This window comes from Alligator mississippiensis, chromosome 10 (assembly GCF_030867095.1).
Source record: "Alligator mississippiensis isolate rAllMis1 chromosome 10, rAllMis1, whole genome shotgun sequence".
Taxonomy (NCBI): Eukaryota; Metazoa; Chordata; order Crocodylia; family Alligatoridae; genus Alligator; species Alligator mississippiensis.
Genome location: NC_081833.1, coordinates 72,456,059 through 72,471,151, shown reverse-complemented (window position 1 = coordinate 72,471,151; position 15,093 = coordinate 72,456,059). Strand labels below are relative to the sequence as shown.

The 15,093-nt window shown below is 40.2% G+C and overlaps 1 protein-coding gene across 2 annotated transcripts in view; it reads right to left on the bottom strand.

Moving 5' to 3' along the window:
- Positions 1-5,239: 5,239 nt before the first annotated feature.
- USP10 (ubiquitin specific peptidase 10) overlaps positions 5,240-15,093 on the bottom strand; it is a 58,900-nt gene continuing 49,046 nt past the window's right edge. Inside the window, exons 12-14 of one of the 2 annotated variants that reach the window (XM_059713905.1) lie at positions 11,245-11,389; positions 9,106-9,171; positions 5,240-6,265 (exon numbers count right to left, since the gene is read on the bottom strand). In XM_059713905.1, coding sequence (XP_059569888.1) covers positions 6,078-6,265; positions 9,106-9,171; positions 11,245-11,389 — 399 coding nt within the window. In that variant the 3' untranslated portion in view covers positions 5,240-6,077. The remainder of the gene's footprint in view (positions 6,266-9,105; positions 9,172-11,244; positions 11,390-15,093) is intronic. The other variant, XM_059713906.1, reaches the window with a different exon arrangement.

Genomic DNA, 15,093 nt, shown 5'->3' with positions numbered 1-15,093 from the left:
GACATCCAAATCACAGCACTTTACAGTTAACTCGTTAAGCAGCAGCATGCAGAGCTGGACATTTGCTGATTTCCTGTGCAGATTTGGAAACTCACGATTAGCAATAAATCCTCCGTTTCTTAACCCGTTAGAAAGCAGAGTCATGATTGCATTGTTTTTTCAAAAAGAGAAAAAGAAATGCTATAGGTGAAGCCACAAATGTCATTTATCTCGTCAGCCACACTGACTGAGAAGCGCGGGTCACAAAACCAGGTAATAAATAGCTCTGAATAAAAGCAACCAAGTGTTTGGTTGTTTTTTTTCAAAGCCAATTGCTCCGAAGTTTGGGTTCTCCAAGTTCAAATAAGCGCAGGTTACCAGGAATGCTATTGCATAACTCAGTGTAGATATGGAGTGAATACCAGAAACACATATTTAATGCTTATCCATTTAAAAACATTTCTGCGGTTATTGAAGCACTGTGCACTGACTATAAAGATGCTTCAGTAACTAGGCATTTCTCCAAAAACAAGGCTTTTCCCAACGCACCTTAGGCAATGCAGCCCAAAATATATAAAATATATATCCATAAGTCTGCAGGCTGGATGGATTACACCCAAGAGTCTTAAAAGAGCTGGCAGACATCATAGCATGCCCTATGGCCAAGATATTTGAAGGCTTGTGGCGCTTGGGTGATGTACTGGAAAAGAGCCAATGTTGTCCCAATCTTCAAGAAAGGGAAGAAAGAAGATCCAGGGAATTGCAAACTTATCAGTCTGATGTCCATCCCTGGAAAGATCTTGGAGAAAAATCAAGGGATCCATCTGGAACAGGCTAATGGAAGGCTACTGAATGCCAGCCAACATGGTTTTATTACTGGAAGGTCTTGCCTGACCAACTTCATCTCCTTCTATGACCAGGTGACACATTGCCTGGACAAGGGAGACGAGGTTGACACAATTTATCTGGACTTCAAGGCCTCTGACTTGGTCTCCCGTGATGTCCCCACAACCAAGCTGTGGAACTGCGGGTTCGATCATCTCATGGTCCAATGGCCAGGGAACTGGCTCTGGGGTTGGACCCAAAGGGTACTAGTTGATGGGAACAAATCGATGGGGCCACATGCAAGGTTACCAGCGGAGTCCCCCAGGGCTCAGTGCTTGGGCCGGTACTCAGTATCTTCATTAATGACCTGGATTCAGGCATTAAATGCAGACTGGCAAAGTTTGCGGATGACACTAAACTATGTGGGAAGGCGGTCACGCTGGACGACAGGCTGGGGATACAGGCCAACCTGGACACATTTGCCAAGTGGGTGAACCTAAACCCGATGGCCTTCAGCATAGAGAAATGCAGGGTACTTCACCTTGGGGGGAAAAAAAAAAAACCCCAGCATCATACTTATAGACTTGATGGTGCTACGTTTGCTAGCACCGCAACCAAAAGGGACTTGGGTGTCTTGATTGACCACAAGATGAACAAGCCCCCAGTGCGATGCCACGGCCGGCAGAGCAAACCAAACTCTGGTGTGCATCCACTGATGCATCTCGAGAAAAAATAGGGACATCATCCTGCCGCTTTACTCAGCCTTAGTGAGGCTGCAGCTGGAGTACTGAGTCCAGATTTGGGTCCCCCACTTCAGGAGGGATGTGGATAAGCTCGAGAGAGTCCACAGGAGAGCCAGTCGCACGATCAAAGGCCCAAGAGAGCAAGCCTTGCGAGGAGAGCCTGAGGTACATGGGATTCTTCAGCCTGGCGAAGAGAAGGCTCAGGGGCTGCCCAGAAGTATATAAGGGGGTGCATCAGGATCCAGGAGAACAGCTGTTCACCAGCGCTCCCCAAGGGATAACTAGGCCTAATAGGCACAAATTTCTAGGCCAATTCAGACTCTATACAAGGAAAAACTTCTTTACAGTCCGAGCATCCAAGGTCTGGAACAGAGTCCCCAAAGGGATGGTGCAAGCACTTTGGACGCTAGGTTTGGATGTTTTTATCTTGCTGGGATCATCTGATCCCTGCAGACTTCCTGCCTCTGGCAGAGGGACTGGACTCGACCTCACAAGGTCCCTTCCAGCCCCTAATGTCTATGAAATGTGTAAACTTGAGCATTTTCCAAAGTAGGTACACACAAGTTCTGTTTTATAAAGCACAACAAATTAAAATCCATTAGGCCGTATTTATATTGATGTTGTGCTACTTTCTCTAAATTTGAGGTTGGGGGGGGATGGAACGGTAGAAAGCGGTTACAAAGCCTATGATTTATTTTAAAAACAAAGTGATTAGGGCATTGGCTCTAGAAACGAATGAAGTCATAAGAATGCTGACAATTTACAAGGACGCACATGGCATCATTTTTTTTTTTTTTTTAATAGCCAACATGTTTTTATAACTCAAAGATGCATATAAAATGGAACGGCTGCATGGAATCTCAGGACTTGCGGCTGAGAGACCAGATGTTCAGAAGTGTTTGACAGTTACCACTGTTTTCCTCAATAGCTATGAGCACGGAGGTTGTGATCTAATTCTGGCTGTAGCCATGCCACAAACATGCAAGGCCAAGACTTCTAGGATAGCTGGTGCACTGTTGTACATAATTTGCTCATGTTGTCCGCTCTGGCCTATTCCATTAACAATGAAACGCATAAAACCATTTGTTTGCCTGTAGCTACAACAAAACATGCCAATCTCAGTAACGGTTTCTGGAGTGTTTGGTAGTTTGGATAACTGGAGATGTTCAATATTAGACACGTTTGCAAGCCTTGCAGGTGGCTAAATGGGAGGTGACCGTGTACAACTGCGTCGCTACAAGTCCAGGCCCTAGAGCCACGGCTACCTAGATAAGACCACCACTTGCGGCTGTTAGGAGCAGAGATTAAATACTTCGGTCTCTTGCCCCTCGTTGTAACATTCTTTTGCACAATCATCTCTACCACTGTGCAAATGTAATACTGGTTTGACGAACCTAGATGTTAGTTGTAATAAATTGGGACTTTAATAATAAGCATTATAGCAAGGTAAAGGACAATTATTTGATGTCACAGAGAGGTTGCAAGATTTGGCTTCATTCTGATTTGCAGCAATTACTAAATTATAAAAATTTAAACAATTGCTATCCTTTGCCCAGCTCTTGTCACTCCAGCTCCAGAAGTCTACCTAATGGCAAACTGAAGCAGCAAACCCATCAAGCAGGCTCTCCAATAGCTCCAAGCTCTGTGGCAATCTACCTAGCAAGGAGGCAGGAGCCTGGGCACTCCAGCAATAACACAAGCTGTTCAAGGAGGAAAAAAAATGCAAGTTTTTGATAGAAAATGACTCAGTTTCTGGTGGAATGTCTATGAAAACAAACTGTCTTCACCACACGTTTCAATTTTGACAAACCTTTGCTGGAATTTAGGGATGAACTCAAATGAATATTCACATGTTAACTTGCATCCAAAGCACTCATCATGCACATGGTGTATATGAAGATCAGAAGACACCCCCATTTCTGGCTTCAGGAGATACCCACTACCAAAGAAACAACACACAGCAATAACTGACAGCTCAAGATGCAAAGTGCAGACCAGCCAAATGCAAACCTTCAGGTAGGGCGAACATATTGGCTCGCATCCCTACTATTGTGGCAAATGATATAGGATAGACATAACTTGCTTTTATATAATCTAAAATAAGATTCTCTTCTAATGACACTGAATCATTTGACTAACGAGTGATTTGTAAAACACCTGCAGCTAATGAAGGAAACATTTAGTAGCTGAAACTTTTATTTTACGTAAAAAAAGATACAGTATTGCTGGAGATCCACGGGACTGCGTTCTTTTCAACCTCCTCTCCGACTCGAGATCAATTCTCTCAGCTGAAATCTCAAATCACAGCTCTATCGACTCAGCAAGCATTAACAGTTCTTAAAGCTGAAATTTGAAATTTTAATGCTCCTCTCCAAGTGCCCACATAGATCTCAGAGCCTAATAGCTATCAGTGAAAAAAAATTATGCGCTCCTTTGGATCGGGCCCTAGGAGATATTCTGAATGATGCAACTGTAATTAACTACTCCTACGCTGCCTCTGAAGCAGATGCTGAGGGCATCCTTCATAAAGTCAAGCTGCCATTTAATTATTGCTCTTTTATTGAGAAAACTCATAAGCTACCACAAAAACACCAGATCTCATGTTAAGGACTAAGCTCTCAACATGTAGACAGATTCAAAGGGAAGAGAATCTTCTTGCATGTTCATGTAGAGAGATCTTTCCAAAGACAGCAGGCAGCACAGAAAATGGGATTGAGACCAGCAGCCCTACCTATCTCAGAGAAAGTAAGAGTGTCCTGGGAATTTATTGGAATGCAAGTGTCTAAGGTTTATAAATAAAATGCAGTTACTTCCCTTTCAAAAACAAGGCAGAAAAAAAATAAAGCTTTTCTTTCTTTCTTTTTAATGCTTTGATAGAATTGGTCTGATGCTACCTTAAAAAAAAAAAAAAAAATCAATGCTTCTAACTGGATTTTAACTGTGCTTCTGTCACCATCATGTCACTGTGTGTCATAACCCCCAGGAGGAAAGAGGCAGCACTGAAGTCTCAAAATAGGGCTTACAAGCTTCAGAGCCAGACAGGACCTTTTTCATCTCCCTCCACCCCCTTATTTTGTTGACAAAGTTTAATAGAAATTTTCTGGCCAAAATCAGAGAGAGACGCATCTGCAAACCAAAAATGCATCTGCTCTGGAACCGAGTTTAAGCATTCACCAGGCATATGGAAGAACTAGGTTTGAGTTTCTAAGCTACCTGAACAACACCAGGGACTTGAAGGTAGATCTACCATACCAGGCCAGTGATCTATCACACGGCTACACAACCAGCTGCTTTTTGATCAAGTGAATATTTACACACAATGGAACATCTGAAACCAAGAGATCCAGTCCCCGCTGTCACTCCTGCAGACCAGGACCTGGACCTGGGTCTTCCACGTCCTGGAGAACTGCTCTTAGCCACAAGGCTACTGGCTGTTTTGGGGTAAAAAGGATTTCTCCACAAAAACCTGCTAAAAGTCAATTTCACCTCCATGTGGAACAGGAAAAACGTTTGAATCTTCAACATTTTGCAGGATAGAAAAACAATTTCCCGCAACTATACTCTGCATAGTGCCAAATGTCACAGTGCGTGAGTGCTGCATAGCGTTTTCCAAGCCACCATAACGTATAATTTTAGACTGGAGTTCCCAAAGTTGAAATTTATGCTCATGGTCAAGGAAACGTGCACACAGCTTTAAACCAACTTTGTGACTTTTATTGATGGGCGACAACTTTATACTCCTAGATATCACTAAACTGTGTACAATTAGGAACTCAACATTATAGGAGAGCAGACAGCAAAATTAAACAAAGCAGACTTAAAGAAATATCTTCATTATTTTGCCCATTTTTTTTAAATCTCATGTACACAGAAGCATAAATGCAGTTTGAAATCTCTTAATAGCAATAAAGTTACAATCACCCATCTATATAGACTAACATCTTAACTCCAAATATTTGATCTGCAATGTGTACTTAAGCAGTTTCATCGCACAATTATTAAAATGTGTTTTCCTATTAGGAACCAGCAACTCTGCATTTGGTACTTTTATACATTGTTTTGAAGCACACAGGACCATTTCCTCCTGATACTCCCTGGCTCATATGTTACCATTTATCAAAAACTATTGGGGAAGCAAAGGGTGCTTTAAGTAAAGATAAAACTTATTTTCACAGAAATCTACAAGTTTTGTTGCTGGTGCAGGGTTTTCTTCTACTACGCAATTAGAAGGTGGGAATCGAATTCAAATCCCCTTTTATCATCTTAGGATTCAGCCTTAATTCATTATTTTGTGAGATTCACGAGACTGAGTCTTTCAACCAAATGACTTCATTCTATAAAGTCAAACGTCAACACACAAGCTATGTTGTGCACAAACCCCAAGGTAGTTTCCTTTTTCACTTTATCCCATAGTTGCAAGGGGAAAAAAAAGGATTCACTCAAAAGAGCATTTACAGGAGGAAAAAAGTTAGTGATAGTTGGCGTTCTACAAAGCAGGTATCTTGCACACGCAGCATAGAGAGGGAAGTTTCACAGCAGGTCAACTCGGCGATAGTACAGGAGGTAGGCTGTGCGTTCAGCAGACGGCTTCACCACCTGGTACTGATTTATCACTTTAACAGCCTGGTCATCAATGCGTAACCAGCCATTAAGACCAATTTGGAAGACGTCTGTAGTGTAATGGCCACCAGTTGCACTGTTTCCATGATGATACACAACTGCAAAACAAAGAATTCAGGATTTAACTTCCCACTAGAAAATCCATGTCTGAATGCAAGTATTGACTGACACACAAACTTTCTGAGTCATTGAGCTGGTTCAATACCAAATACTAAGTCAACCTTCCTCCGTATCTTATCATAAAACCTCCAGTCTTTACGTACAAAGAGAGGACATCATGCAACACTGCAAAGCCAGAACGCTCTGTTCAAAACATTTCTCTCATATAAACATAATAACGACACTATGAAAAGAAACCATTTTTGGTTTTGCTTTAAGTCCAGTTCTAACCTGAAGACTATTCCTATAAAAAGAGCTCTGTGGAAGTTTCACGTTTCAGTTCTCAATAGTTTCCTTATCAAACGTGCTCAGGGCACAGCTCTGGTCTGTTAACTGCCACTCCAGCAATTTGAACACGGTGCCACACTGTCTTCCTTCTGATATTATGCTCATGTGCACCAAGTGTTCTAAGAAGCAGGTCAAGTTCTCCGTGCACAACCTATAGCAAGCCATTTTGTTCTCACAAAGCACTGGTGCCCTGATTCTTTACTGAAGTCGCACAGATGCAAGTGTCTGAATATTAGCATGCAATTATAATAATGTTCAAAAGGAAACAGAACTCTGTTCATTCTATAAACTGTGATGGGCTCTGCAGTGTTAAAAAAAAAAGAAAGTAAAAATGTATGCACTTTGTGTCATTAAAGTGCATTCCTGAATATAAAGAGAGCCATTTTTATGGTCAACTCTTTCTGAAGAAAACTCCACCTTAAGTAGTGACTTGGTTTGCACTTCTATGAGGGCAAATATATGTTAGTATACTTCAAGTGAGGCAAACCAGCTAGGCTTTGCCTACTGCGTTTAAACGTGGGTGTATTTCAAAAGTTCTTAAAATGGATACTATCACAAATTTTCCTGAGATACAAGGGTATATATTGCTGTCCTTCAGCAGAAAAATCTCTGGTGATATTTTTATAAAGAAATGATTTAATTCTAAAACAGCATATTTTACTATGTAAAAATTAATCTCGTTAGTTAACACTGCTCGCATGAAAAGTGCTGGAAAGGCAACGCTGCGGACTGAAATTCATAGACATTAGGGCTGGAAGGGACCTTGCAAGGTCAGCGAGTCCAGCCCCCTGCCCCAGGGGCAGGAAGTCAGCTGGGGTCGAAGGATCCCAGCAAGATAAGCATCCAAACGTTTCTTTAAAGAGTCCAGAGTAGGTGCCTGCACCACTTCTGGAGGGAGTCTATTCCAGGCCTTACGGGCTCAGACAGTAAAGAAATTTTTCCTTGTGACCAACCTAAAATGGTCACGGAGGATTTTATGACCCAAGTTTTTCCTTGGGGTGCTCTGGTGAACAGATGTTCCCTCAGATCCTGACGCACACACCTGGCATACTTATAAGCTGCCACCAGTTCCCCCCCCCTCCCCAAGTCTGCGCTTTTCCAAGCTGAAGAGTCCCATGGCTTGCAGCCTCTCATCATAAGGCCTGTTTCTCTTGCCCTCTGATCATGCACATGGCTCTCCTCTGCACTCTCTCAAGCTTCTCCACATCCTTCTTGAATTGTGGAGCCCAGAATTGGATGCAGTACTCCATCTGTGCCCTCACCAAGGCCGAGTACAGTGGGAGGATGACATCCTGGGATTTACCTGAGAAGTATCTACGGATGCAAGCCAGAGTTTTGTTTGCCTTCCCAGAAATGTCGCACACCATTTTACAGCGATGAAAGGTACCGTTTCAACTCATGCTCTGCACCCTAGAGGTGACAGATTTGTTTTGCTGAAGTATTTCTTGCTCTGTGCTGCGAGAGGTACAATGCCTCCCCCTCCCCCCAACCCAATTAGTCCTAGAACTAGATCCAAGTCCTAAAATTACATAAGGCCACTAGAAATGGAACAGAACAGGTGACTTAGTGAGAAGCTCCAGCCCCCAGCCACCCGTCTAACGCCAATACAAATAGGCAGGTGCAAATCTTGTTTAACATTAAAATGCTCCTTCTGAATATTTAAAACTTCTTCCAATCCTTATTACTGAAGAAATTTACAATTAAATGGCCTATTTTTTTTAAAGTAATACGCATTTAACAGCACAAGCAGAAAAGAACATCTTTATTGTGCTTGTTAATGAATACAACTTTTCCCAGAACTCGCAATATAGTCAAAAAATAAAAACAACATACTAGGCACTGGATTTATACTTTGATATGGGAGCATTCAAAATAACACAATGGAATCAACATCAAAGCCACATTTTAGAAGACTTTTCAGAAGTTGCCCTGTATGTATGAAATATGCTATGCACAGCTTTGTTCAAATTGTAGATATGCTTCTGGCCATGTAAGATTTATTTACTAGCGAAGCTGCATGTTACCAGTGACAATTAGTCAACAGCTATATCTTACAATTTGCATCACCCCATTGCTTAAACAACAAAAAACAGACCACAAATACATACAGAAGCACTGATACTTAAATTAATAAAAATGAGAGAAAACTGAATAGGACCTTTACTAAAACACAGTAGTCAGTTATCTATATACATCTTAATCTCAGGTTTTCTGTCTGGATTCTTTCATAGTAACAAATGCCTAACAAACAGTCTACAGGGCGGATCTTCTACAGAAGTGCAATTATATATCACTTTAGACAGAAGTTTAAACAGTGTGTCAAGTGATCACACAACAGAAATATTTAGCAATCTATATATGGCACTCTGTGCTGGAACTTAACGTCCACGTAAGATGTAATCCAATTCAGAAGACAGTCCAAAGTTTACACAACCTGTATTCCTATTTGTAATGCAATATTTTGGGGATGACAAGACAAACGGCTTAATACCTGCAAAGAGCCGGTAGGTTCTTTGGCCTTTAAAAATCTTACTTTTCACACCTGGAGATAATAGCTCTGTAAAAAAAAATAATAATAAAAGCAGTACTTAGTAAGCTAAAAAGGTCAGTGTCCACATAGGTCTAAAGCATTTATTTCTAAAACAGTCCAGAAGAGTTTCGCCATTAAAGCTTCTCAGACCAGCTGCAAAGAATGGCTGAAACCTCCCTCTGCTGGCACAAGGCACAGGAGACATTTCTGTGGCTGCGGGCCTTCACATTTGTGGGGCTTTGCAGGAGTAATACTGAAAGACAGTGGGGAAAAGTTGGGAGAAACAGGGGAAGTGAGAAAATTGTCTCGCAGTCAAGTTGACAGTGGGTAAGAGGGTGAGCCTATGAATTTCAAATCCTGCCTGAGATATAATAGTTGCTTGTTTTCCATGACCAACGCAGCCTAGAGTACGGGTTGCCAGCCTGCAGCATGAGTACTGGAAACGACACAGGAAGGGAGGAGGCAGCACGGTGGCAGGGCAAGGAGCAGAGATCACAGTGGCAGATCAGGCAAGGGGGGGATTAGAGTGGAGCTAATGTGTGGCTAGCTTGCCAAAAAGGATGGCCCTGATGACCCAGAGCTTTCAGGCTCTAAATGTTAATCCCTGTAATATGTTTTAGCTATTAACGAAAAACAGTCTGCTGAAGTAAATGCATCAGACGATTAGAACATTACAGGGAGCATAATACTACAGGACAATATGAACTGATTCACAGAATAGTGTGAATAGCTTTTTGGACAAAAAAAAAAAAATAAAGTACACATGAGCACTCTCTCTTACATACCTGTACTTTGTGAAGCCAAAGCATCTTAAGATACGAGTAAAAATGAAGAAGCTTTATAATGTTTTTCCCTAACTAATAAATGTCATATTGAATGAAATAGTTTGAATGTTTGTAATAGATGCCCATTAGTCAGTTTAGGAAGAAGACAAGATTCATCTTCTTATGTAGGCCATTGTTTTGGTCTATGTGCGGAAGGTCCTGACTTTGCTCAAAGTCTTAACTCTTGAATTTTATCATTAGAGGCCTTTAACAAAGAGAACCTAAAAATGACCCTTAAGCAAATATCCCGAATTCCGAGAGATCAACCCCTAGGGCCTTTGAAAAAAAATTGGAAAGAAAAGGTCACTTGCAGTGGTATGGAAGTTCCCCAAAGTAATTAAAATGATCAACAAAAGAAACTAATTACCAAGCAAAAAACAACTGTAAAGTAAGATCCGAGCCCAAATTTGGGAGTAGTGACAGGTTTGGGTAGGAGAGGCCCCAGACAGCAACTCACTCAGTAAAAACTGTAACCTACTCTTCCAATTTGGAGATGACTTCACTTGCAGAACAACGAAGGAAGAATCACAAGTGTAGGCCGGATCAGACTGATCACTTGAACCACCCTCTCCGTGAACACGAATCTCTTAGTTCACGCTGAAGCTGCAGAGTGCCCGAAAGGGAACGAAAGAAGGGGACTTAGTCCTATCACTGCTGAGGCCAGCCCACTGAATCATATTGCTGAGGCGAGCCCATTGAACCGTACTACTGAGGCCAACCCATTAATTTGTACTACTGAGGAATGAAACCGTATCTAGGTGTTTGGCTTCTCGGAATTCTAGGATTGTAAGTATATCATGAAAATAAAAGTATTGATTCAAATGTAACTTTTAGTTGTAATTGTAGTTGTTTTTCTAATACTAATTCTTATAGCATTGTTTGGGAAGGAAGTGCAATCGGAGCATTGTTTCTGATATATGTAATTATTGCGTTCTTAATGTTTGTGGTATTTCTTAAAGCCAAGCAGTGTTATATGTGTAGCAAACAATTTTAAAATAAAACTGTGTTGTATGAATTAAGAGTGTAATCATTGTGAAATCGTGCAGTCAACTAACTACTCCCCCAGCCAGTGCATCAAAACGAATCAGTAAGTTGTGGGGGATCTTCTCAATTCCATAACCCACTAGAGACAATAAATAGATCAATGCAAGTGTAGAAACCAGCATGAAGAGAAAAATCAAGTCTCATAGGGAGGATGAAGGAAGCTGTTACCATCCCTTGGAAACCATTAAATTCCCTTTTCCTCAAAAACAAAGTTCTACTGAAAAAACATCACCTTTACTAATTTCCAGGTCAACAGGGTACTCAATATTCTTGATAAGCTTCTGGCATCCACCAGTTTTCTCGTACACAAATCGTTTGAGGTGCAAAACAAGCACAGGAGGGAGCTCTTCTAAAGTCACTCTTCGACTGATCTCCACCTAACAAAACAAAACAGAAAACATATAAAGATGTGCTGGACCTTACCTCATTTTAAATATTAAAGTTAGAAGATAATCCTTCAAAAATTACAGTCGAGGGATGTTTAGGATTTCTGGAACAGGAACCTTACCTAAAGTAGGCTCCTTGTAAGTTTGTACTGTGTTAAATGTGGAATAAATACAAAAAAATAGGGAAATGACTTCAGCAACATTTCTTTATGAATGGGCTATGTTCCTGCAAGCCAACTGCCAACCTCTGCAGTATTACTAATACAGTCAAAAACTAGAGGTAATAGAATACCAATTCAAACTGGCATATTCTACTTGTGAGGAAGTTTTTACAGACAATAGACAAAGTTTCAGAGGACAGCCTTTCAGCTCCATCATGAATACAGCTAGAATACTTGAAAGTTTTACAACAACTGACCTTAGAAGTGTGTTCAGGTTGATTTTTAATCTTAACTTTGAACACGCTTTGCAGATTGTATTTCGTGTTTAAAAATCCCACCATTATATATGGCCGTGGCAACTTACGTTATTTGATTTTTAATACTTTATACTTTTCTTCTTAAAAAGCATACTATCATCCATGACTTACATACAGTGCTGTCAATGGACCCATTCATGTTTGATTTTTCTCCATAATTTTTCCTTCATAAAGGCTTAAGTTTACTACACCTTCAAACGCTGAGAGTTAATGAAGTGACGTTATAATTCTGCATACATTTCAATACCTAGGACAGAGTTCTTTTAAACTAAGACATACTATTTGCCATGGGAAGAGCTGAAAAAGCAATTTAACACTTCAAATCCTGCGATGTCTTAAGTAAAAAGAAAAATTGTGTGTGAATAAAGACAGAATTCTACAATAAATAGGTGTAAACACCCATTTCTACACTTATTTTAAGTATAATGTTCTGTAAACAATTTGCTCCCAATTAAGGCTACTGTGAACACTTTGATAAATGGTTTGAATATTGTATCATTTTACTGAAGTTCCTGAACATAACTCACTATTTTCCATTGAAATGCTAGCTCCAACAGCTGAACTATTTCTTCAATCACAACAGGAATCCTTCAATCTTAAAGACCATCCTCAGCGCACTGACGTATTTACTATATTCCCCTTTTCTCATAAAAAAATTACAAAATGCTGCTGCTTTACTGAGGATCCTAAACCCTTTCCTACATTGAAACCGCACTTAAAGAAGACCTAAAAAATGAAGGGTAGTGGTAATTAGTTAAGCTATTTCGATTAACAGATTAATCTAATATATTATCATGCTAAAGCAAGCGAATCGCTATACAATACTTGGAATATTTAAAATGTCATCTTAGGGGCTCCTACTAGAAACAGGTGAGCTCTCAGTCTTTTCTAGGCTACCTAAAAACAGACCACCTTCATGGCTGCCAGTCACAGAAGCTTTCAAATCAACAGTAAGATTTTTGTGAAAAAACACTCTTTGGAGCGTAAGAACTTAATTAAAACAATGAAACTAGATGGATATAGGCAAGTAATTTATACATACATCCAAGTAATTAAAACAACCCCACTTTATTAATTTGATATTTTCATTTGTTTACAAATTCTCCAAATTTAACTGAGAACAAACATTTAACACTTTTCACAGTCCATTATCACTATCTGGGCAAATTTTGCTAGCAGAAAATTTGGTCCACCTTAGAAAAATGCTTGCTGGTTCTCACTAATATGAAGATGGTACATTTACAGAAAAAAGCAGTACCTTTACTTATGCTGATGGCAAACAATTTCTTAAAATGGAGTTGCAGCAAGCATATCTTTTAGGAAACCGGTTCTTTATCCCATGGTGGGTCTGGGCTGGCTCAGCTGTGCTTGAAATGTAACTGGTCCATAGTGGCATGCAGATTATAATTACTTTACTCTACCAAATTTTAAGTAATCCTTAAGGTTCTCCGAAATTGATATGGACAAGAATTTCTTGGATATAAAACCTGATATCCTCCCACAAGCAGAAGAGGAGATTTTCCCTCCCTCCCTCCACATGAGCAAATAGATTTGGCATAAACAGGTGATCACTGATTAAGCACTTCCTGTTGCCAAGGATAAAGCAGAAGCAACATGCCAAACCTCCAGTATCTTTTAAAATATGTAAGCAGCACCAGTGTGTATTCTTTATATACCACCTTTCCCGAAAATTATCATATACTTAAATAATAGGGAGCTTTATCCACCTAGATACAAAACATTTGAGCTATAACAGAGGATCCAAGCCAACATGTCTTTAAAATCTCAATATAGAAAACAGTAAGTGCTTTTAAACTGCAACTAAGAATGCATTTTAACAAGTTAACACAATTTCATTTGTGAAACCAGAAGCAACAAGCTGCAAATCATCTAGTTCTTTTGCCATAACATACAACAAATTATGCTCATAACAGGCATACAGCAGCAAACCACTATTCCATTCCAGAGCTCTAGTTCCACTTCATTTTATTTATTTATTTTTAAATAACATCTTCTGGGCAGAAAATTACAATTAAACAGCCTAAGTTTTTTAAATGACGAGCATTTAAGAGGACCAGCAGAAAAGAACACCCTAATTTTGCTACTGCAGCTTTTTCCAAAACTCACAGCATCCTTAAGAACAACAACAAAAAATCCCAACAAAACAAAAAACAAAAACAGAGGCCAAGTGTTGGCAACATTTTTGGGCAGAATACCAAAAACAGCCGCAACCTCAACCTGTAAGATGTTGATGCATCGGGGCAGATGGCAGGGGAACCACAAAGGCCTGATCCTTGTTGTGGCAGTGCAGCCCCAGCCCCTTCCCTGCTATCTGCCCCACGCTGCGCGTGCCAAGCAAAAATGCCTTTGTGCGTCATGCTCTGGCACCCGTGCCAGGGGTTGCCTAGCCCTGCACTAGGCGCTGAATTTATACATCAGTAGTATAATTTACATGAAGAGTGTGAGGGAAATATGGATTTTAAGTGGCTTGTTTCTTGCAAACTACATTTATGTCACCCTGTGGTAAAATCACGGTGAGCTTTCACTGCAAATGTTCCTTCCACATTAGAAGAAATCCTCAAGACAACTGAAGGAATATTCTCCCACATTAAACTCCAGTTGGTGTATATGACACACAATCTAGCCAAAATATGTCTGCATACCTGGGGAAATTTTTAAAGCTTTGCATCCTCTCTCAAAATGCAATAACATTTTTTATATGGCATGTTCATCCAAATGATAGGTAAGAGATACAAAGACAGCATAGTATGTATGTGAAAAATAAACCTATATTCTCAGGGACCCCCTGTGCTGCCTGGCCTATTTAAAGTTATTATGAACCTTGAACACAAGTAGTAGAAAAGTAAGGAGTGCTGTGAGGAAAACTAAAACCAAAATAATTCGGTCTTTAATTCTGCACCAAAAGCACCCAAACTGCAGCAAGCAGAGGTCAGGTCTTAACATGAACAATTATTCTAGATTTCATAAAGATTTTGTGCTACTGTGAAAAGCATGGTAAGTGGTTTGGTAGTCACACATGGAAATGGATTTAACAACGCATTTTCTGTACATTTAGAGTACTGTCTACACTGCAAAAAGGTTTGAAAACTTCTTCTCGCCATACACCACAGTAGTTCCTTCCAAACTGACCAGAGGAAGCAAACACAGAGCAATCACTGTTCTGATTCACAGGGCTCTTATATTATAAAATACTTTC